Source organism: Sciurus vulgaris (assembly GCF_902686455.1).
Source record: "Sciurus vulgaris genome assembly, chromosome: 2".
Taxonomy (NCBI): Eukaryota; Metazoa; Chordata; class Mammalia; order Rodentia; family Sciuridae; genus Sciurus; species Sciurus vulgaris.
The window spans coordinates 25318094-25343331 of NC_136462.1; the positions used below are offsets into that span (position 1 = coordinate 25318094).

Here is a 25238-nt window from a genome sequence, read left to right on the forward strand (position 1 = left end):
GTTGATCTCAATATCAAATTGAACTGGGTGTCTTTTATTTATTTGTTCAGTCTGGTTTTAAGGGGATCTACTTAGAAAATAGATGATAGGCAGTCTCAAAACCAAATATAAAGTAGCAACTCTAAAATGTGCAATGAGGGAGAGTTATCAAAGGTTAGGAGAACCTGTATTCTGGGGATCTGAATTTCTAAAGGAAGTTGAAGGGTGGTTTCCTGGAGCAGTGATAAACAGGAGACGATAGGTGTGGTAGGTGCCAACCAGTGGGTGCAGTGAGGAGGCTGCTTAAATGTAATGGGCAAAGGCTTCTGCAGCAGGAAATCTTTGTCATTATCAGAAGGACAGTGGAAATCTATGGAGAAAGAAGTTTGGGTTTGGTTTCTTTGCTTTTGTTTTGTTTTTATTAAGCAAAAGGGAGTTACAAAACCTGATTTAGATTTTGCAAAATTACAGCACCCTCCTGTGAGACTTACAAGTCACCTTCTCAGACTTGATCCTTTTCCTGTCTTGTAAATGCTTATAATTGTGAAATAATTGCAGGATGATTGAAAGGAGCAGATCATGTAGTGAAGTAGTACTGATTCCTAGACAGGCAGATGCCAAAGGTGCTATTGTTCTCATGATGCTTGTTCATTATCCTCCATCAAAGAACCCCAACTCCCTTGCCAGACCCTCTCACCATATTCCCCTATATGCCCATGGTTCAGCAGACTGAGTCACTACCCATGAACAACTCTCTGATTTCTTTTTCCTAAATATATTCCACCCTACCTTCTGCATACCTGTGGAAATCATTTTACAAAAAAGATATAAAATTTATCTCTTCCACAAAGCACTTTTTAATGACCTAATTGGTTTTGACATTTTCCCCTTTTAAAGTCCCATAGTAGTTCCTACTTATGTTTGTCATACCATAATGTTGATTAAAATATTTTCTGTTCTTACATCTTCAATTCATTCACTAGATTCTTCCACTGACTATCATCAAGTACATCTTTTAGAAAAGTAGAACTATTTCAGCCATTCAAAATAGAGGAACAAACAACTCATTCCTTAACCTTAAGAAAGTCAGAGGCTAGTGAGAAAAAAATCTCTCACCATCAGTAAATGATCCCAACACAATATGGTGTGTTTCATAAAAAAAAAAAAAAAAAAAAAAAAAAAAAAAAAAAAAAAAAAAGAGAGAGAGAGAGAGAGAACTCTTCCATCAAGGCATGTACCTCTTGTAGGCAGGACCCAAATCTTACTCATAGTAAAGTACTTGGCAACCTAGGACAGTGCCTAGCAAGGGTATAAATCTTAGTATATGTTTAATGATTTTAGTTAGTCAATGAGAAAACATTATGGAGGAAAAATACAGAAGGCTAAAAAATCTCACTCTGCAGATGTGAGGTAAAGAAAATTTTGTAAACCAAATACTATGGAGTAAGTTGGAAAGTGAGCAATTAGTAGAATTTGATCTAATAGAAGTGTTCAATCAAGGGCATGGTATATTCGAAGTCATAGAGTTTGAAAGAGTCTAGTGAGTATTGGTGTTAACATGCTGGATGGGAGTCAGATGAGGGGCATATAGGTCAATTTTTCATCCATCTCTTCATTCAGCATATGTTTGCTGAAATCCACTCTTTGCTAGTCACATTTTTAGGTACTGGAGAAATAATCATGAACAAGAGAGAAGAAGTCTTTGCTCTCAGAGCTCACAGTCTAACAGGCCAACAGAAGTAACACATTCACAAGGAACATCATGGAGATTTCCAAGTTACAGTGAAAAGAAAACAAAGTGGTACAATGGAGAGAGAGAGATTTCAAAGAGTGCTTTTTAGACTGGGTCATTAAGAGAGGCTCCTGAGGAAATGACTTCAAAGTTGAGTCGGATGTTAGAATAAGAATGTAAGTATGTGGCAATATGGATGGGAAAACAATTAGACAAAAGGAACAGGTAAAATAAAGGCAAGACAGTGGGGAAAATATGGACATGTTCCTGGAATAAAAGAAAAAGTTGCATACAAAGGTCAAGCTAGGAGATGAAGACAGAGATAGAAGAGACCAGTCCATGCAGGTAAAGGAGTTAGCTTTTGTTCTGGGTACAGAAAAGTAGCATAAACTGATTGAACTTCCTCTGGTGGACCAAGGGGAGCCCATGAGGATAAACCAAGATCAGGTGGGTAGAGCATGAGCAGGAGGGCAAACAGAGATTTAGGAATGTCCTTTAAGGGGGGTTGTTGCAACTGCCCAGGTGCTGCAGTTGCAGATGCTGCGGAGACAGAGTGGGTAGATCTAAGCATTACTTTAAGCAATTTGTAACTACAATGGAAGTCTTTGAGGGCAAAGTCCACATTCCACTTCCCACTGAAGAACACAGTCCAGAGTCTTGCACTGCTCATTAAAAGGATTCAATACTTAGGTGTGAGGTTCAGTGCATTTTCTCTGCAAACACTATTCTCTACTACTGAAGAGCCAAGAAATTCTACACAAGGTACTAGGTCATACAAGGTGAAGCAGTGGACATAAGTTGTGTATCAGTTCTGCTCTGTCACTTAATACTTGAATGATTTGTTCAAGTCATCTTTGGTTTTGATTACATCAGCTTAAAAAAGGTAGGATGAATAATCATCTCACATGTTCTTCTAATGTACAGGGTCAGGGTATAGAGGATCAAGAAAGATTATACGTTTTATCTGTAGTCCTGTAAAATATTCTACAAATAGCAGTAATCTTAAAGGAATCTACCTAATCTACATTAACCACAAAAGAAAACCAGTTGAATTTTTGAATATTGATTTCAGGTGCAATGTCTTATACTGAATGAATGGAAAGCACTTTCCTATATAACAATATAATTACTCCAGCTGCACATGCATATTTACCAAATCACTGATTTATAGCATATATTGAGAATATCATAAAGGATGCAAGAAACTGTGCTAGCCCTCTAGCAGAATGAGCCAAAATAGTCACAGGACAACCAGCCACCTTACAACTGAGTGCCATCCTCTTAAATTGCTACACAACCTTCAGATACTTCCTTTTTTGGAGAAATTGTACATTTTCCTTTTCATGACAAACCATCTTCAGTCAAGAGCTCCTTGGGTAGTTAATGGTGTCTTGTGATGATCCTTAAAACTCTCCTCTCATTTTACTCTTGATTAAAAAGAAAGAAAGCGCGGGATCTAAGCCCTTGACTGATTTACACTTCAATTTAATTTCTCCCTTTCTCTTTCCTCTTTCCTTTCACTGGAAGAAACCTTCCATGTAATTAGGCTCGAAAGCTCTCATCAAACAGTTTGATTGAACTGTAGCACACTGAATTTCCCTCCTAGGCTGTCGGGGCAGAGAGAAAGTGGGACCCTCTAAGGGAGGGACATGCCTGGCATGGAGTGGCACTGCACTCAGGGGTGGCAATTAGGGGAAGTGAAGTGTGGGTTGGAATCTTGGCTTCCACACTGCTCTCAGAGAGCTGCTTTCTGCTCCTCTTGTGCTGATTTGTCCCTCAGATTGTGCTGGAGAACGTCCCCATCTCCCAGACCCCAGCAAGCTTGGGGACATGGAGAGGTAGAACACAAACAATGTGGTGTGATAGAGGACTAGACAGAAAATCTGAAAATGTGTGCAAACCTTAATTTGCTACTAGTTTGAAAGGGGTGATTTGGGAACAATTCACAAACTCCTGGTTTGTTGGTTTCTTCACAGGAAAATAATTTGATTGGAAAAGGTCTTTAAAGACCTCATCCATATTTGGCGCTTGGTGAGGCTGCAGAGGCAAAGCAGCTTTTGGTCTAATGGGTGTCCTTCACTGGAACATTCTTAGCAGCATCACTCAGGACCTGAGGAATGTGGTGATGAGTTTGTGAATCTTTTACTGGATTACCATGATGGAGTCACCTTCTGCCCAGAAATAAAGAGGTGTGATCTCAGGCCTGTCTGAGAAAGTTCTTTATGGCAAAAAGTCAAATAGTTATTTAAGGACTGGCCGAGGATGGCACTTGCAGTACCTATTTGTAGAGTGACCCCGGGCTGGAAAAAAATAAGAGACATGAACCATCACAAAGAGAGGAATTGACTGGGGAGGGCCAGCTCTAGGTTAATGTTCCTATTTTACATAAAATCTGTCCCTACTGAGATGAATATTGACATGGTACATGAGTCTATGACAAAACTGAACAGTGACATCAAAGCAGGAAGAAAAACTTACTGAAGCATTACTACATCAGGCTTAATCCTCATGTCTGATCTTTTCATCCCAGGCCAGGAGCTAATTGGGATGCTGTCAAGGCCTTTATGCCAATTGTTCTTTTCCAGCTCATACATTCACCCACATGTGCATGTAGGCACACCTGTTGGCCCAAATTGCAAAACTATTGCCAATGTAGAAATAGTCAAGTCATTATCTTTACCATCACAATTAATGAACTGCATATATTTATGTGTGTGTGTGTGTGTGTGTGTGTGTGTGTGTGCATGTGTGTGTGTGTAGAGAGAGAGAGAGATAGAGTCAAGAATAAAAGTAGATTCAAGGTGATTTCATAAGAACCAACAGTATTTGAGAAAGCATCAGGATTTTACCTCTGAGCCCTGCTAGAAAGATTAATATCAAATTCACAAAGACAAAGCTGGAAGGCCACTTACAGATTATGAATTCCCTTAGTTTGCAAGTGAGAGAACTATAACCAGGAAGATTTGGTAGTTTGTCTAAAATTATGGGTTGAGGTGAAAGCCTATAACAACTGTTAGAAACTAAGTTTCCTGAGAAAAAGTATTTCTTACAGTAGATCAAAAATGGGGAGTGAGTCACCAATGGGATCTCTTGTCAATGCAAGGAATCTCATGCTTCGATCCTTGATTGAATATGCCACCATTCTTTGCCAGCTGACTTGGAACAAGCAAGTGTTAGCAAAGGCTGTTTCAGAAAGTCTTTCCCAGAATACAATAGGACTTGTGAATATAGGAAAGAATTCTAATCCATTGTCCTCAGTATTTGGGAACAGGTCTACATTTGCACAGATGTGTGTTTAGCAAAGTTCAAGACAAGCAATGGGCCAACTGCTAGAAAGTGAAACTTGCAACCAGTCTTGGTGTTTTACTTAACACCTGTTTGCTTTGTTCCTTTGTCATTTGATGGTGTCATAGATGGAGGGGAAGGGAGGAGTCAGGAGGATCTTCAACAAGGGAATTACTTTCTGAGGCTCCATTTTTTTTCTTGTAAATTCACAGTAACCATAGTACCTACCTTGGAGGGTTGCGAGAAAAGATTAAAACAGGAAAACTAAAGTATTTTATTCAATGCTTGACACAAAGTAGAAGTGTACTGTTAGTTGCTAAGTGCAAAAGATACCATAGTCCTTACAATCTGTTTCTGCTCTAGGTAGAACATAAACAAGGTTTTTGCAAAAATGGTACAGTATTCCACTTGAGAAATCTACTTTGAGAATTTAAATACTAAGAACATTGGTCTGGATTCAAATTGTTTGGATGTTCAAACTAGTTCTGCCATGTTTTATCCACATAACCTTAGGCAAATGACTCAAACCTTCCATACCTCAATGTTGGCATCCTTAAAGTGGGACAACAACTGCACCTACCCCATAGGAGAATTCAATGAACTAAACCCTTTAGAAAACTCTCAGGTACACTGAAAAAATTAAAAGAAAAAGTGGTATATTTCAATATATCACTATTAATATTTTAATAGTCTAGTGAGTAAAGTAAATATTGTCATTCTTATGAAAGCAGAGTATCCTTTCTTGGATTTATTTTATCTAAGAAGTTTGAATTAATATATAAGGGAACATCCAAAGATGCTCTGCAATCATGCAGAGATATTGTTTCATCAAAAAGGATGTATGATATTTGTCTTATGGGAAAAAGGTATACAATGAAATTCTGGCTATCTAATCTCTAAGATCCTCCACCCACCCAATTGTTCAGGAAGCCAAATTCTCCCAATAAATGAGATTTAACCCTTTAATCTTTTTTGTTTTTCTAACTTTTAAAATGATCAGAGTGCTACTAAACTTGTCCTCAAGAATCTGAGAAGGCTTTGTTTTATCTGAGATCTAATTGCTTTCCAAGGCCTTGGGGCTTTTATTAAAACTAGAGTTTCAAAGCAATTGGAGTTATTCTATTAGTTATCAATTATAAAGAAGCCCCAAAGCCCTTTGCTGCCTATTACCACTTGCACGCGATAAGTCTGGAATTTCAGGCTAGAAATTAAATGAACTATGGAAGCAGGCTGAACATTTTTAACCAGCTCCTTTTATCTGGAGCTACTAAGGCCAGCTCCAGCCTGGGGACACCAGTTTGCTCGACTTGTTGGCTATGGCTCCTACTCTGAAGATAAGTTCCCACCCAAAACCACATCCCTTGAGATGCCCCCTGCACCTGTGCCCTGCTTCAAGTCTTGCTTGTTCTTCATAAGAACAGCTCTCTGCACAGCAATCTCAGATTTTTGAAAATGCTCATTTCACATGGGTGTTTGGGTCCATTTCTTACTCCTTGTTTAAGTTTCTACTGACAACCAGACCTTCCTGTCTCCTCCCCCTGCCCCCTTCTATGACACCACCAAATGACAAAGGTACAAAGCAAACAGGTGTTAAGTAAAGCGCCAACGCTGGCTCCGTTTGATATTGTGCTCTGTCAACCTGCTTTACTGCCTAGCAACCATGGTGGCTCACCCCGAGTTGGTTTTCATTTTAATGTGCCACACAGAAAAGCAGCCTAAATATATATCCCCAGTTCCAAAGCATATAATCTGTAAACTACAGGAACAGGCGGATCATTTCCATTAGTTTCTTATGTAGCAAAAACCACAATTTGCACCCAAAGCGTGTAATTATATTCAAATTCTGAAAGACTGCCTTGGAAATAGTTGAAATTCATAGTTTGGGGGAAAGTCACTCAGGAGTACACACGTTAGCTTGAATGCAGGGGGTGAGAGGTGTATTTCAAAACAGTAAAAGAAGGAGGATGAGGACAGTGTCTCAGAAATTGTGGCTTGCTGTTTTCTAGGTGCTTTATGTGTATAGGTGTTCAACAGCTGACGAGCAAGGGATCAGGACTGGTGCTAGGGACAAGTCCTTAAATAATAACTGGGTCATGGCTTCCAGATGCAGAGCAATGGCACTTGCATAAAAAGGTTATTTCCCACAATAAGGGTGGGAGAGAATAGGAGTTTATTGGATTAGACAAAGGGGAATGAAAGGAAGGGAGGGGAGATGGGATTAGGAAAGACAGTGGAATGAATTGGACATAGCTTTTCTATGTTCATGTATGACTACACCACCAGCGTAAGGCCACATCATGTACAACCACAAGAATGCGATCCTAATTAGAATGATTTACATTCTATCTACAGTATGTCAGAATATACTCTACTGTCATGTATATCTAAAAAGAAGAAAGAAAAAAAATTTTAAAAAAAGAAAAAGATTCTTTCTTTCTTATTCTCTGTTGGGTAAGACCCGATCAGGATAGGAAGTGACTTAGTGCACAGGACTCTGAATCTGAGCACTTTTTCACACTGGGATCTCCTATACAGAGGAAGCCTTCGGCACATTCCAAGAAATCCTATCCCTTAGCACATGCCAGGCACCTATTAGAGGAAGCTCATGATGAATATTTTAAGCTTAAGGCCACAAAAATTCAATGCTGACTGAATCCAAATCTGCAGGACTTCATCTAGTTAGGAGGAGATTGCTATACAGAAAGAGAGATAGGGGACTAGGCTGTCATTTGAGAAAGCCTTGAAAGAATGAAAGTTGGGGAGAAAAATAAAAGCTCTGGATTCGGCATCCCACGGTCCAGACTCCTCACTGAGTCTAACATGAACTGAATGCCCTTGGCCAGGTGTTCACTTGGACCATGTGGCAAACTGACATCTCTTAAATTTATCCCCAGAGTTCTACAACACTGTTAGTGTGCTGGGCAGGGATCTGTACTTTATCAGCGCTTTGCCTCTTCTGTGATGAGCTCACATCCCTCATCTCCTGGCATCAGAGAGAGTCAATCATGTGGTACCTCCTACCTTACTGCATTACAATATGAATGGATTCTCTTATGGATTCTTTGGAAAAGTATGTCAAAGGCATCATCAGAACATGTCAGTAACCTGTGTGCCCTATTCCTAAGAAAAGAGTTTGGTGTGTTTATTTTCTGTCATTTGCTTGAGCTGATGCTCCAGGTGGCACAGGAGAAAGACCAGGAGCTTAGTGGTCAGCATCGGGTTTGAATCCTGGCTTTTAACACCATATTACTTCCGTCAAGTCATTTAACCTCTCTGGGTTTCAGTGTTTGGATTTGTTAAATAGCAGTAGCCTCATCAATTTCAGAGCATGTGAGGATTAAATGAAATCATATATGTAAATGTCCACAAGAGTGTCTGGCACACAGCAGGTGTGCATTTTGTGTTGGTGCAGGATCCAAGCAAGCCTCCCTCAAAACCCTAACCCAAATAGAAAGAAACAGCTGGCTGTTTATAAACTTCATGGCTGCTCTGCCTCCTGCCCCGAGATTGCTAAACACAGCAGAGCTTTTTAAACATAACACACAACTCCTTTCTCCTATTAATCAGATGTGTTTAAACTAAAGCGGCATTCTTCCCATCTCAGCATGACACTGAGGTAAGGTTGGATTGTGGGCTTTATAGCATCGCAGTGTGCCACTCCTGTACATTATGCTGCTTCTCTCTGAGGGAAAAAGAGAAAACCTGGCTTGTGGCTTTGGTAAAGTTACTACGATAGTCAAGAAAATAGACCTATAAAGCATTGGCAAACCTGTGGAACTCAGACAGGTTTAAGATGAACACAGTGGTGTCCTTTAAGACACGCGGATCACAGAATCGTGAAATTCTAGTGCCAAGAAAGGTCTGGAGAGATCATTTCTCTCAGCACTCTCATTGTGCAAATGAGAAAGCAATGAAAAAGGAAGTTTCCCCCATTGTTGGAATAAGGCAGGCAGGCGCGTGCATGCACGTACGCACATGTGCGCGCGCGCACACACACACACACACACACACACACACACACACACACACTCCATCCCAACAGGAAACTACAGGTAAAGAAAGAGGATAGAAAAAAAGATCAAGATATCATTGAATGCAAAAAGTTAAGAGTAACACAATAAAAAGATATAATGTCACATCCAAAGCCACAGCGTTGATCAGAAAGAAAAAACAGAGTAAAATCTGCATTCTATTGTCTCCATAAGAAATCTGGATTTAAATTCAAGTTCCACAAAATTAGTTCTGCAGGTAGCACATAATTATGTGGTTCCTATCTCCTCTATAATTTTCAAGTCCTAGAAAGTAAAACTATAAAAAATGACCTTAAAAGTAGGTCTCCATTTCTAGAGCTAAAGATTGTTGTCCTAAAAATGACTTGATTCTTCTCAGTATAAACCAGATTAAAAATTCTAGTTTCTGGTGGACACTGAGCATAGAAATGTTTGAATTGTATACAACTCATTTACTACCAATGGGATCTAATTCTGAATTTCTAAAGGGTCTCAGAATATTTCTTGGAAACCTCTCCATGTTTATTTCATAAGATCTCTGAGATTCTAAGTGGTTTGTTATAATCTGTGCTCCCTGGTTAAAATTTGCCTGGCATGGGTTTCTAGCTAAGGAGACACTTATCTTAAGTCATAAGCTGACTGTCACAGGCTATCTTCTTCTAGTGCACGAACAAAAAAATATTCATTAAAGTTTTCTCATCGACATTTTCCCAAAGAAGTAGTAGTTGAATGCAGCAGCCCCAGGAAGACTACTATCTATCCACAGATAGAGAAATGTGAGGACCAATTGATACACATCTTTTTAACCCCAATCTACCACCTAGGAACATTGCAGGAGGTGTTCGAAGAGGGCAGCATTGTCATTAAAATATTTCTCATAACATATTTAACCTGTACACAGTGATTCACAAGGGGCAAAGCACAACTGGTTTAAGCTTCCATACAATTCTGTGTATATGTATGGTATTATTATCACTATTCCCAGTTTGAAGATGAAGTTGAGTCTTAAGTCAAGTGACTTGCCCAGGTTCACAAACCACAAAGATTAAGGCTATTTCCTCCACTTGTAAATCCTGTGGTTGATTGGTCCCACCCCTCCAACGCTACCCTATCCATTAGAACTCCATTATTATTCATCTTTTATTCTCATTAGCACACATTCTCATAACTATTTATTTAGAAGTAACTGAACATAGAAACAAACAAAAACATTCATTCTTTCCCCAAAGAGTTAAAGAACTTACTTTGGATTTATAATAACCAGAGCTCCATAATTTACAATGTTTTCTCAATCATCTCACCTAAGCATTATGATTCTATCATGAAGGAGACAAGCTGCTGCCTGTTGATATTTTAAAATGAACTTCTATAAGATGTATATATTTTAAGATGAACTTCTATATATTTTAAGATGAACTTCTAAAAATCCAAGAGAAAAATAATAAAACTGACACTTTTTTAAAGGACTTATATATTTTTTTTAACCTGCCCAAAAATGTAGTCATTTGTACTTACTCTGTTTTTCTTTAGTTGAGAATGGAAAGAGAAAAAAGTTGGTGGTGTGTGACTCAGGAAAGGAAAAGAACCTGCAACTGCAAGTCCTAAAGGAAATCAGTGGGAGGGCGGGGAGGGCTGAGAGGGGTGTCAGAATTTAGGTAAGGAAGCCCTGGGGTAGGGACCGGAGACTGTCCGCAGAGCTCCTGTATAGACAGGATTCACCTACATGCACCTTGAGTCAGGACTCCATCACAGCACATGAACTGAGATGAAAGAAACATAAATTTTAACCAAATCTACTGTTGCTGTTAACCTAGATATATGTAAATGGGATTTTTCTTATTGAGGCACCATTTTATAATTTCAAAAAATGCTTCCATAGTCACTGAGGTTTCATTTTGCCATTCTGGAGATTTAGCAGATATTCACTGAATGGTACAGATTTACTTTTGTCACAAGCAGTGAGTTCCTGGATCAAGGGGAGGGTTAGGATGGTATATCCTCAAAATTCACATGTTGAAGCCCTATACTCTGGTGCCTCAATATGTGACTATATTTGGAAACAGGACTTTTAAGGAGATTATTAAAAGAAAAATAAGCCCTTAGGAAGGGTCCTAATCCAATTGCATGTATGTCCATCTAAGAAGAGAAAATTCAGATACACAAAGACACCAGGGATGCAAAAACACAGAGGAAAGATAACATAAAGACCCAGTGAGAAATGACCATCTATGAACCAAGGAGACAGGTCTCAGAAGAAACCAAACTTGCTGATACCTTGATCTTGGACTTCCAGCCTTCAGACCCAGGACTAAATAAATCTCTCCTATTTAAACCAACCAATGTGTGGTATTTTGTAACTGCAGTGCTAGAAAAATAATACTAGGAGAAAACTATAAGTCCAAGGTTCATCTTCCAAGACTTGCCTCCCTCCCAGGTCACCCAGGGTCCTCGAGAAGCAAACTCTCCCAGATTTGATAAACCAATTCACATGTAAAATGAAATATATTAACCTGTTCCAGATTAAAAACTGATATTAAAGGAATAAAGTTCTTACTAGGCAATTCTCTCCATCAGCCAGTTTGGTGAAGGGTTTTATTCCCCACCTTAAAGGAAATTGTTCTATCTCCTCTCCTCCCCCCTGTGCTATGGAAGCCTTCACCTCTACCCTACCCAAGCACACGCTAGGAATCCTAAAGAAACTACACTAGGATATTATAATCTTCCCATAAGGGCCTTTCCAGAACAAGATTATCTCCAGACCCACCACTTGCCAGCAAATTTTAGAGAAGAAAAACAATGCGGAGAAAGGACAGAGAGAGAAGGAGAAACCAATTTAATTAATTCATCACCAAGGCCAAAGACATATAAATCTTATCATTTTATCTGTCTACCAACACTCTGAATTATTCAATGTACCAAATCCCCAGAAGGAAAGCAGAGAAAAAGTGGCTAGAAAGCAGCTGGCTGAAAGAAGAAAGTGCTCAAGAGATCAGAACAGAACAAGCAACCCGGCTGAGAACACTCTGAGGAGGGTCTTTGTGATAAGGAATGGAACACAAAATTTCTTCCAAGGATTCCTGACTCCTGTGCACACGCAGGATAACCACCACCACTTCTGCTAAGATGGTGTGAGGGGACTTCTTCTGCCCCACCCCATCCCTAGACATGCACACACTCTAGTTTCTGAGCAAAAGGCCTTCCTCCAAATTTAGACCACATGTTCCCTTTCAAAGTAAGTTTTCCAAGAGTTCTATATCCTCACTTAGTTCCACCAAATGTCTGAAGTAGTCAGGAAAGTATGCTATTTTGTGGAAGATAAAAATAGAAGGTACATACAAAACCTAGAATCCTCAGAGAAGCCTCCTTTTAAAATGATAAATATTAAATTATTTTTCAGGCAAATGAATACTGGAGTTCCAAAAGCTGAGAGAGAAGGGGGAAAAATAATAATAAGAAAAAAAAAATTCCTTTAACAAAGTGAAGGCTGGTGAACAAACTTTACTATTTATGATTTCTACCACTTAACTACTTATCACTTTGATAAACATGGAAGTGTGGAAAGTATGGAAACAAAGCATATAGAATTAAAACCGAGGATCAAAAATACTCTGGAGGAATATTTTGAATACCAGGAGAAAATAAATTGCATTTTACAAAGAACATTTTTTATTTTACAGTTATATTAATTAATTTGACTTGGTATGTGGATTCCCCCTCCCCTTGTACTTTTTGAAAATATAGAAGCACTTGTGTGTCTCATCATAACCCACATGCTTCTAAAATGATTCCTAACTGAATACCCAATATCATATTTGGTTCTGGATCCTTTGCAGATAGGAAGTGCTCAATCAGTGTTAACTGAGTGACAGTAGAAGACAGCATGAAGGGCTAGGGGACCTACGAGAAGGGAATGCACAATGAGGAAATGGGTACTAGATTTCTGTTGGGAAGGAGGTTTATTCTATCCTGAAACACAGTCCTAACCCAAGACTGTTGGGCATACACCAGGCAGGTGTGATCTTTTTTAATTCCCAACTCACCAAGGAATTCAGCTTCCTCTAGGCCATCCTGGGACAGACTTTGGGCAAATCCATAACAATCAATTTTCTAAAGATCAGCACCAAGTGTGGGTTAGAGAAGGGGTGAAATGCAGCTGTTTTAGCCTGGTGAATCTCATTATAGAATGGGACGGCTAGGAAGGGGGGATGATGGTGATCAACAGCAGCTCTGAGGATTTTTGGCCTCTCGGGAAATGAGCAACAGGAGAAACAGTAGTTTAAAAAACTCTCCAGTCCAAAGAAGGTTCTTGGATTCCAGACTCTAGTTTTAGTTTTATACCAGAATGAAGGGCAGACAATAGAAAGCATTGCCTTTGAGTGAAGTTCCTGGTAAAGCAACAGAAACGACCCTGTCTCCTGGAGCTGTGCCTCCTACCACCTCCACCAAAAGATTTTCCAAAACAATTGCTATTAACTAGGCCTTTGTCTTGGACTAAGGGAGAGCAAGTGCACTCCAAGAAAGACTGAAAGGTGCATTAGCAAAGCTCTGTGGGGCCTCTGGGTCTTTTTAGTTAGAGATGCAAAAGGTCACAGCTGGGATGCGGGAAGGCAGCCAGAGGTTGGGGCATCTTGTTAATTGCTGCTGGTCTTGATTTCAAACTCAAAAACATTAATTAAATATGCACGGAGACTACTTAATATAGATGCATTCACTCTCCAAGCCCCAAATCAATGGGGTAGGACTTACTGAAAGAGGATACTGAAGAGTTGAATTCATGAGCTTTCTTATCTTAGCCATGCCAGACTCTGGAGTTCACTGCATTCTGCAGCTCTGGTGGATCTGAGGGCCCCTTCTGGGGTATATGCCCATTTGCTTAGTTTGTTCTCCTTTTCCATCACACTGAATCTCATCAGTTGCAGGTTAATGAGAAAGTAGAATAAAACACAGTCAAAAAAGATTTACAGGATGCTGAGCAACCAATCCTTAAAGAAATCATGTAAGTGTTCAACCCCTTTAGGAGAGGTGGGGAGAAGCATGGAGAGAGACTGACCTAGGAATCCCAGGGAAGTACTGTTCTGCAAATTCCATCACTTACTAGTAGCTGCCTTTAACTGTGTACATGCTGAACAAAACCCAGCAAGACCCTGCCAGCCTATAACCTCTAACTAATGCATAATCTTCATCTCCCTGCTGATCATTTACACTAATTAGCAAAATTTAGCTAATTATCGCTAAGCGTTTCCGTGTTTAATTATGGCTATTAGTAATAGCCTGTCTGGCTTCCCCATCTCCCTCTTTTTCTTTCCTACCCCCTCCCCCAACCTGTTTTCCTAAGTTTCCATTTCAATGAAATTGCTTTTTTCGTGGACCTGTTCCTTTCCTACATTACTTATTCTATTCTATTTTTATTTTATTTTTTTGAGAGAAAGAGTCTACACCAGACCCAGTAGGAGTCACAGATAATAGTCACCAGATCAGTATCAAGCCTTTGAGTAGTCCCTCTTCCCCATGAACCCATTCTACCAACCGTACAAGCTCTGAGCTGCCTGACCAATGCATCAAATAAAATTTAAAGAAAGAGCCAGAGTATGCATTGGCATTTTTCTCAGGGTGCTTCTACTTCATACTACAGATAGCACAGAGCAGCAGCCCACAGCTCGGAGGCAGTGGAAAGAATCAACTTTGGAACAGGGTTTGCATACTACAGGTCTTCAATATACAAGCAAGGCAGGGACCCTAGTGTGGTCCTACTCATGCTCTCTGGAGACTGCCCCTGCAGTCTCTCTCTGTTTCCTATTCCCCTCATCATCAGAATGTAGTGCATAGTAAACAAATGAAGCTAGCTCCTTTCTTTAGAACAGTTTACTACAGCAAGCTCCTACCTCAACCGCAGACATCACCCTTTTAGAGGCAACCTGCTCAGAGCTGAATATATTTTTAAGAACCACAGACCTCTTCCTTTCATAGCTATGCAGGACAGTTCAGAGCAAAACAGGGCATACCTGTGTTGTGGGGAGGAGCCCATTCATTCTGCCTTTAATTGAAAGACCATTTGCATAAATGGTGGAATCAAAGTTACTATCATTTACACTTGGGTGAAGTATAAATGGACAGCCTTATACATATTGCTTCCTATCTGGTAGCTAGCAATATTAGATGCTCAGTTTTAGAGATCCCTGCTTTTTCAACTGACATGGGCAAACATGAAGCTGCCAAATTGAACAATAATGGCCTCTGGTTATTAATTACATTTTCTGCCTTCCTATACTCAGCTACTTTCCCCTGACCTTTACCACACAGACAACTTCACAGCAGTTCAATCAACTTCAGACTGAAGACTGAACGATGCCTGCTATCTGCTATTTCTCCACAACTAGCTCTCCAACGAGACCAGAGAAAGGAAGGGTAAAAGCAAGGTGAATGAATGATTTCTCAACGTGTAGCACAGGAACTTGTCTAAGTTGTGTGTCATCAAGCGGGGTGAGGGTTGCAAAGGAGAGGGGGGTGTTTGTGCAGTTATGCTGGAAGGAGCTAAGGAGAGGAGAACCCTTCAGAGAAGAGTGGGCAACGCCAGCCTTTAAGAGAAAGTGGAAATTTTCTTCCCTCATGCACATGCGATGCTATTTATCATTCTAAATTCAATTTTGTATGCTTTTCCCACCCTTGACACTACTGAAAGACGAGTGGGTTAAGGAATTGCTATGCCCCATTAAAAGGATAAAGAGCAGAGAGACCCACCGTGCCCTCCTCGAAGGGAAACAGGGGAGCGATAGATAGAAATAGGCACTGAGTGATGCTTGCTGCCATGGAAATGGTGCTCGTGCTGTGAGTGAGACCCCGGCGAGGAAGAGGAGGAGGAGGAAGCTACATTAGAGGAACTCCACACAGAGCTGACGATACATCCCCAGAAGAGGGACCAGATTCCAAGCGTCCAGGCTGGCCGGCGGGGAGGGCTCCGTCTCGCGTGGATTCTCAGGTGCATGGTCAACGCACTGGACCACTACAGATGGGCAGTTTAAATTCCAGCCAGTGACGAATAATGAAGTTCATGATGCCCAGGGGCCCATCATACTGAGAGGAAGAGTTGCCCGATTTGGGGAAAAGGGAAACAATAAGAGCTTTCAAGAAAACTGATGATGAATCAGTTAAAAAAAAAAAAAAAAAAAGATAAAAGACAAAGCCCCCTTTCCTGGAGCTGAAATTAGGACGCCAGAGTCCACCCAGGTAGAGCAAACCTCCTAGGGAGCCCCTGCATGCCACACATGTCAGGGGAGGACCGACGAGGCTTCCTCCTGATCTCTAGGCACCTTGGGTCTGATGACTTAACTGCACACTCCGAGAAGCCACACAGGAAAGGTGGAAACGAAGAAAGAGGAGGAAGCAGCAGGAGACCCAAGTAGGTTCAAGCTAGTTTATCCCAACATCCAAGGAGTTTGAACATTTTTTTTTCCTCTTTCGACTTCCATGAGATGCAATGCAGAACTGCCAGGCAAACGGGGGCTGCAGGTAGAAGAGTTCTCGTGTTCCTGAGAGTCGAGGCGGAAGGGCGCGGAGGCTGTTAACCCTGCGCTTTCTGGAGGAGCGCCACGGAGCAACCGCCTGCTTCCTGGGTTCCCAACTGGATGAAAAGAAGACAGCAGCAGCAGCAGCCAGAGGAAGAGAACAAGAAGGACCGGAGGGAAAGAGCGCGGAGCAGCCACCCAAACCAATGTGGCACGAGGCGGAGGGAGGTGGGTGGGCGCAATCAGGGGAAGCGAGAGAGGAGGTGCCCTGCAGGCGGCAGAGGTGGCCCAAAGGCGGGCGGGAGCCTGCAAAGTACGCGGAACAGGGAGGCACAGGTGAAGTGAAGCGAGGAGTTGGGGAGCCAAATTCACAAATGGGCAAGTCATATGCAAATAGCGCACTCCTGAGAGCAAATCAGTGCAGCCCGAGCGCTCTGCCGAGGGACTGGCTGGCTCGGAGGAGGGAGGGGCCCGAGCGACCCGGAATCCCGGCCCTCCCCATTCAAGTACACGCTCGTACACGCCTGCTAGCCTCCAGCGCACACCGCACGCCCTCTTCTCACTTTGCTCCCGCCTGGTAGTGTGTGTGTGTGCGTGCTCCTGCGCGGGTGTGAGTGAGACCCACAGGACTGACTGCACCTTCTTTATCACCCTTCCTCTGCCCCTTTGCCAGGCGCATGCAACCAAACTCGCGCGGTTAAGGCGCCTTTCACAATTTTAAAAGAAAAATACAGGCGGCGGCTGCTAAGGCAGAAGTGGCACCAAACGGAAGTAAAAATAACCCCCTTAAGTCAGCAGGAGCGCCGAGCTGCTGCAGGCTATTGGGCCGCGTGCACACTCCTCCCCGCCTGGTGGCCGGCTGGGGCAGACAATTTTCAGGCGTGTGTCTCTCTGAACCGAGATACTCAAGGCCCCACCAGCGGGGTGAAAGGAGGGAATCCGATCTGTGTCCTGGTTCTCGAAAGTGAAGTTGATGGGGTAGCCCAGAGACCCCGGAGTGAAGGGGTCGGAGACTGGCGGCCCTTTGATCGTAGAAGGAGACTTTCACCCCAGATGGTCATGAAACTCTTGGAATTCAAGACTCAGGGGTTGGTGCTGGAGCTGGTAATGCTGGTCAAAGTACTTAAGGAGGGGCGAGGGTCCTAGGTCGGTGGATGGGAAGAGGGATGGCTGGTCTGTCCAGGATCTGTCACGGAGGTACTGCCCCAGGGGGGTGAATTATCTACGGGCGCTGGGCACCAAATAGAGCATGGTGTTTGCATTGAGGCTGAACCTGCAGAGCCCCAGTGGCAGCGCCTGCCCTGGCCATCTGTGACTCCAGGATGGAGCAAGGATATTCTGGACAGGAGGTTTTCACCTCTCCACTAGGCGTGCTGAGTGAGAGAAGCGAACTGAAGGCGCATCCCTGGCCTGGTGCTTTTCTACTTGGTTCTTGCTGGCTTTGATTTCCACCTAAGCACTTATCTTCATTCAAAGTCCATTAAGTCTGGGGGGAGGTAGGGATAGATGCTGGAGGAATACTTGCTAGATACATCAAATCCAGTATATTTAAGTGGCATCTTTAAAAACAATGCTTATAGCACCAATTATATGCTTACAACACCTGTTATGTAATTCCTGCTCTCATTTCAACACCCGCCCCAACCACCACCAAGAACAGAGATTAAGGCAGTCCTATGCACCCTTGGGACACCCCACAGAGATGATAAGGAAGTAGCTTTATGTCTCTCAAATATATCAAGATACCAAATCTATTGATGATTTGTCCTCAAAGTCAAATATCAAGTTCATTTGTAAATTTATGGTACTGCTTTAGCATGCTGGTTCTGAAGTTGATGTTCTCCTAACACTCCATGATGCCCATGGTAAATGCTGCACTGTCATCCTACCTGCCCTGGCTCTGAGCTCTAGGGTGATTCAGGATGCACAGCCTTCCATGGAGGTGGCCCTCTGGCAAGGTCTCTCTTGTCTGTGGGTGGAGACTTATATATTCAATGTCTTAAACCAGCAACGTGTAATCAGGAACATCACAGCAAGGGTGGGGGTGGTATAAGGACATTCAAACCTCAGTTTCCTCCTCTGCAAAGTGTGGATAATTCGTCCCTCCTGAGGAAGGAGTGGCTGGAGATTTTACATGAAAAAAAAAAAAAAAAAAAAAAAATATATATATATATATATATATATAACTCTGGCATAGCTCCTGACAAATATTATCAATATTCTTTGTTTATTAGGAAAATAACCTGAAGCTCCAAGAAAGTTAAGTACATGTTTAGGGTCTTGTGTTGTTATTGGTATAGTAATTAAAAAAAAAAAAAAAAAAAAAAACAATACCTTAAACATCCTCCACTAAGGCACATAATAGTTCCCATTCAACTCAGCTTTTTTTTTATTTAGTTCCCCAGAAGGGTTCCCACTGCACTTGGAACTTACTCTGATTCTATATCATGGCCTTAAAGAAATCTAGATGGCAGACTTCTGCCTAACTCTGCAGCTCCAGCTCCCACCAGACTACCCTCTAGTCACCCAGACCTTCTTTCTGCTGTTTGAATGTACCTAGCTTTTTTCCAACTCAAGGCCTCTATGGCATTACCGGTCCATCTCATCTGGAAGTATTCCCCCATTATTTTCATATGTTTAGTCCATTTTCAAATGCCACTTTCTCAGAGGTCTTCTCTGGCCCTCACTTACAATTACCCACTGCCAGTCCAGAAGGGCATTCCTCCCCTTTACTCTGTTTTCTTTCCTTCATGGCATCTGGCCATTCTGAAATTGTTTTACCTGTGTATTTATTCAGGGTCTATCTCCTTTAAACAGAAAGTAAGTATCCTGTTAAGTGAAATAAGCCGGACTCCGAGAGGCAAGCAACATACATTTTCTCTCATATGTGGAAGCTAGAGAAAAAAAAAAAAAAAAAAGAAAAAGAAAACAAAGGATTTCTTGCAAATACAAGGAAGACCAGGAGATAAAGGAGGGGGATGAGGAGGTACTGTGGATTGTGATTGATCGAATTGTGTTATATGCATGTACAAATATGCCACAATGAAACCCACTGTTTTGTGTATTTACGTATGAATTAAACAAAAAAAGATGGTAAGCTCCCGATGGCTGCATCTTTGTCTCACTATCCCCTATATCCTCTGTGTGTGGGACAATGGGTAGCATGTAGTAGGAACTCAGTATATATTTTGCTGAATGAATGAATCCAGTTAACCAATTGCCAACCTTATAATGACATGTTCTTATACTGTTTCATGGACCCATTTATCTGCCTTCAGTGACATTAATCCCCAGAGAAAAACTCTCCAAACTTGATATGTAGAACATCTACCTACTTAATGCGTTTTTTTTTCTTTCCTAAATTGGACTGAGCATTGGAGATTCTGTTTTGACTTCATCCCAAGGAATCATGGGAAGCTTAGATGGCCCTTCCAATTAATTCTCTGCTAAATAATAAAGTGAAAATAAATCCTTAATGCAGCACAAAATCTGCAAATGCTGCCGGTGTGTCACAGTTGGAACTATTCATTTTACTTGTCATACTTATAATTTATTTACTTACTTTCCACCAAATGTCAAAAGAAGTAGGTATGAATTCCAGTAAGTCAGATTCCATGTGTGGATACAGCTGACGATTGAGACCAATCAGAGGACAGATACAAAACTGGTTTATTTTACTTTTTTTCCAGTCTAAAAAACTAACCCATAATCATCCTGATAAACTGCATGTCATTCCCCCATATGTCTTATTAATAGTTTCATATGCCCCCTGTCCCTCACTCTAGTCAACACATTCCTATTTAGATTTCATTTCTAACTCCCATTCTCCTCAGGTCTATTAGACTTTACATTCCGCTGACATTTTAAATATATTTGTTTGAGATTTTTATCTCCAGTGATACCTCCTAAACACTGCCTGCAGCTAGAATCGTAGAGGAAGGATTGTCCTCACCCTTCAGCAACTGCCCTCACTCCTCCTGAGTTCTCTTCTCTAGTGTGTCCCTCAGTGACAGCACTTGGGGATCAAGTGCGCAACTACAGGATAAAGATGAGAGTCCACTTTTAACATAGAAGAGAAGCAGATTTAGAAACGTTATGCTTTGCACAGATTTAGTTGAAAAGCATAAATAATTTCACAGGAACAAGTAGGCTTTGCCCCACTTGAACAAACCCCGTTGAAATCCAAACCGGAGTCTTTGAAACCTTAAATTTCTGAATGGAATGCAGATTGTAAAAATCCACATAGCTGGATCAACTAGGTTAAAAATTGGGTTTCTCTGTTACTTGAGACTTCAGAATTTGGCATCAGAGACTTCTTTTTATGCCTCTTTTAATCTCCCTATTTTTCCCCCCTGGGGAGACTATCCCAAGGTAAAGTATGAGAATCTTGACCCTCTGCTTCTTTGCCTTGTTTTGTTCTCTGCCTCAGCTATAAAGTAGCCTAAGGAATCTTTTGGCTTCTAAAATAAGCCTCGTGCTGCATTTAAATGTGTCAGGCATCAGGAACCTAATGCAAAGATGCCCTGTCCGTCATCTCTCACAATACACTCTATCTCTGCCCATGGCTCTTCGCACTTGGACAGGCACTGACTTGCCACTTTGCTGTCAGCAGGAGATACCTGTCAAGTTCATCATTGCAGATACATCTAATATGACTGCACAGACCCAGGAAGGACAGAAAGACTGGGATAGTCTGTTCACCTGAGCCGTTAGGTGAGGACCCTCTCTTTCTCAAATTAAAGAGTAGAAATCCAGAAATCCTTACTTTCTCTATGCAGGGCTCCAAAAAGCAATTTAGGGGGAAGGACAAAAAAACCACACAACTAAACTCTCATAATGTGAAATGAAATAAAAGTCCTGAAAAAATACAGGTGACTGTTAACATGACTATAAATATATCCATGAGTTTCAGAGACACCATAAAACAGTCGAACTTTGCTTTATTAGATGTCAGTATTTTTATTTATAGCCACATAATTCATCCTTCTCCTCATTTATTTAAGAAAGCCTTTCTGCAAAAAAGCAGATTTTGATTATATTTCCATTGGGGGTATAAAATAGAAGCTTTATTCTTCTAAACATCATTCCTACACATATTTGATTTGTTTAAGAAAGGGACAATGACATCTTTGTATTACTTTGTAGTTTAGAGAATGCATATATTGCTTCTGTTTCCTTAACTTATCCTTCTTATAAACATCGATAGTTATTACTTTGTCCTCCTTGTGGCTGAAATAGGAATATCAGCAGTTTGAATGTTCAGAAAAATCTCTGCAGGAGATTTTCCAGATCTTTTGTGTTTGATCAGTGGGGTTGGGATATTTACTGCATTAGAATTTTTACACATTTCTTCAAGGACAAGAAAAATGTGATATGTTCCTTAACCAGGTTTGTTACGCCACCTGCAATTCCCCTCAGTGCTTGACAAGGATTCCACTGAGTAATAAAGGTGTTCGCAAGGTCTCATCTCATTGGGAATTTGGGTTGTGGGCTTTCCTTCCTTGCTTGCTTAATATGTGTAAGTTTACTATAAATATTTTATGTGTTTTCCCTGAAAACAGGGGTTAAAACATAAAAAAACAGACTTCTAATGGAACAGTGATTTCAGATTTAGTCATTTGTAATGAAACTTTGAGTAACCAAGAATGTTATGAGAAAATACAAAAATAGATTCTAGCTGCCCATCCCCTGTTGACTATTCTCAGATGACCTGAAGTATGTAGGCAAATAATTCCAACCCCATCAGGAAGGAATAACAGAAACAGAAGAAATAAAGTGTTCCTCAATATTAATTTCACACAGTATAAGATGATATCATATATTTGTTAGCTTAAAATGTCTAGCATTTATTAACTACAGCAGTAGTCACACGACTGATGTTTATGCAACCCTACTGAACTTGCTTTAACCTTTATGATCAGTTAAATATTAATATGTCTTATTGTTTAGTTATAGGTTATCACATGTAAACAATTACTAGAATAATTAGAATATTTCATTGTCTAGTCTAGTAATGATCATACAAAATAATTTTGTTTTTCTCCTTGTGACTTTTTCCTGTTCTGCAAAAACATGTGTAACTGCCTACCTTTTAATGTATAAAAAGCTGGCTGGGAAAAAATAAAATTTAGAACTTAGCATCCATTCCTTGAGTTTGTGTTGCTTTGTTCTCCACCTCGCCGACGCCTAGTCCATCACCTGTGACCTCTACGACCCCTGCTAGGGCTGGACCCCGGCACAGGTTCCTTTGAAGTCCAAGGGAAATTATTTTAATACGGAAGTGGATTTTTTTTCTTACACTCAAAGACAGGGCTCAATTAGTTCCTCATAGAGATTTACACTCCTGTTAGTCTCCACTAAACTTAACATTGGATATCAGAGATCTAAATTATCCATCCTCAGCACCATAACAAATCTCTATCCAGTTTTTAAGAAGCAAATAAAATGAATTATTGTTATATAATGATATAAAAAATACTTGCATTTATATACTTATAGTATAAATTGTCTAATCAAAGATTTAAAGGACATTTTGAGGGTACATAAAGATTTAGATCTTGGACTCTGGTTCTCCACTGCATAGGTTCAAATCCTCATTCCATTTATTAGCTGCTGTCAGATCCTTACTTTCTTTGCACTTTAGTTTCATCATTGTTAGGCAGAAATAATCATGCACTCTATCTAATAACTTTTTATGAGGATTTAAACAACAATATCACGCAAAGCGCACATAAACAGTACCTAGAACGTAGAAAGTAATCAATAACTGTGAATAATGATTATTGTAATTATTATCATATGATTATCCTTTTTTTTTTTGCAGATGACTGCTTTAGAGTTATCCCTGCAGATGGTATTCTCTTCTTCTTTATATAGATCTCCAGGAGAATGATTAAAGACAAAACTCCCCCAGCAGTTTCAAAGCAGAGAGTGGGAAAGCTACCCAACTCATTGGATTCTCTTTGCTCATCTTCTACAGAAGAAGGGACAGCTTCTTTATAGTCTCATTACAAGTATCCTTTAATCCAATGTCAAAATAAATTGGTCCCAGAACCAGAAAAGGTGGACTACCAAAACCCAGCATTATTTTATAATTGTTTTCCAGAATAGAGTGGAACTCTAAGGATCCAAATTTGCTTTGGGGTCTGGAAAGGCTGGCTGGTTACTTCTTGTTTCTATTTCATCATTTTCTCACTTTATTCTCTTAAAAAATAAAGTCTAATGAACTAGCCTTCCCTCCTGGAAGATGCCTTCCAAATCCTTAATAATTTCCATTGGATTTTTAGGATTCCATCATTTTTAAACAGTTTTTTTAAATTATCAAGAATGTAATTCTGAACTAACTTCTGCTCAGTACTGAAAAAAAGCAACAGCCTCTGCCCTTCTCTTGGGTGCATTTAATTCATTCCTTCCATGGATACAACATTTATGCTTACTGTGGGCAAGACACTGGGTGAAGTCCAGGAGACTCAAGTGATGAAAAAGAGATTTCAGGCCTTAGGAAGTACATGCTTTAGCAGAGGAAAAACCCCATTTAACTCACCTAAAAAGAAAAAGAAAAACATATATCCCATTCATATATACAATTTCCCAGAAACAATACGTGCTAGAATAAAGGTTAAAAAAATCACACGCACACAGAATAGATACAGAATTAGTCTGCTATAGGAAAGGAAGGAGTTGTGGGGAGGGATTCACAGACAAAGTGACATGTGAATGGAGTGTCAGAGGACTGGAGTTCAAATTCTGGGTCCACAACTCATTGGCTGTATGGTCTTGGGCAACTTACCTTCAACTCTAAGCATGCTTCCTCAAGAGTGTGATAATGAATAATCCTTACATCATGGGATGATTTTAAGGATGCAATTTAAAAGGTCTATTTGAAAAGAAGACTATATATTGATGTTCACTGTTACTATGAACCAGACTTTGAATGCTTTCAAATATGAAAAGAGGAACCTAAGCAAGGAAATCATCAAGGTGGAGAGCAATCTTCCACAGAGAGCTCCCATAAAGGGCAGGCCTTACTCTACTTTCCTCTTGTTACTTGACTTGTGAGAGCCTGAGGAACTTGAGAAGGGGTCAACCAAAAGAAAAATTTCATGGAATAAAGAAAAGCCAGAAAAGGCAAGGGAGAGAAAGAGTAAGGAAAGTGAGGAGAGAAGTGGGGAGGGGAGAAATTCATCCATTGAAATCCATTTTAATTTCTAATGCCTGAGTTTTCATACTCAGAGATGTGAAATAGATACCATAATTAATTTTTAAAAAGTTAAATTATGGCATACATAGGAAATTACCTTTGTTTTATTAATTCCATGCAGTTATTTTTCAGTTACTAAAATACCTGTTGGATCCAATTTCACAAGACTTGCTAAATTCTAGAAATATCCTAGTTCAAGCATTCACCTCATGCAAGTGTCTCCCTCACTCACTCTCCATGAAGAGTGCACACTCTAAGGTAGAGGAACAGAGATCTAAAATATATGATCACTTTCTCCTTAATAACATATGGCCTTAAATTCACCGAACAGAGAAATCTGGAAGGGGAGGAAGAAGAATGTTCGCTGATAGAAGGTACAACATATTATCTAAGCAGTTTCAGATATGTTTGCAAAATGGGTAATAAGGGCATTTCTCAGTGGTACTGAGGATTTAGCACTTTTCAAAACTAATGGTGCGGTCAGGGGTTGCTGACATGTCAGTTTATATCAAAGGTAGGAGCAAGAGGCT

General features: G+C 40.5%; 1 protein-coding gene across 23 annotated transcripts in view; it reads right to left on the reverse strand.

Moving 5' to 3' along the window:
* NRXN3 (neurexin 3) overlaps nt 1-25238 on the reverse strand; it is a 1486572-nt gene that overhangs the window by 505111 nt on the left and 956223 nt on the right. For 2 of the 23 annotated variants that reach the window (XM_079126731.1, XM_079126725.1), the window contains exon 1: nt 15745-16961. The exons of 19 other annotated variants lie outside the window; for them this stretch is intronic. In XM_079126731.1, the coding sequence (XP_078982857.1) occupies nt 15745-15988 (244 nt within the window). In that variant the 5' untranslated portion in view covers nt 15989-16961. Of the gene's footprint in view, nt 1-15744; nt 16963-25238 lie in introns of those variants that run through there. 2 more of the 23 variants (XM_079126724.1, XM_079126726.1) reach the window with 2 other exon arrangements.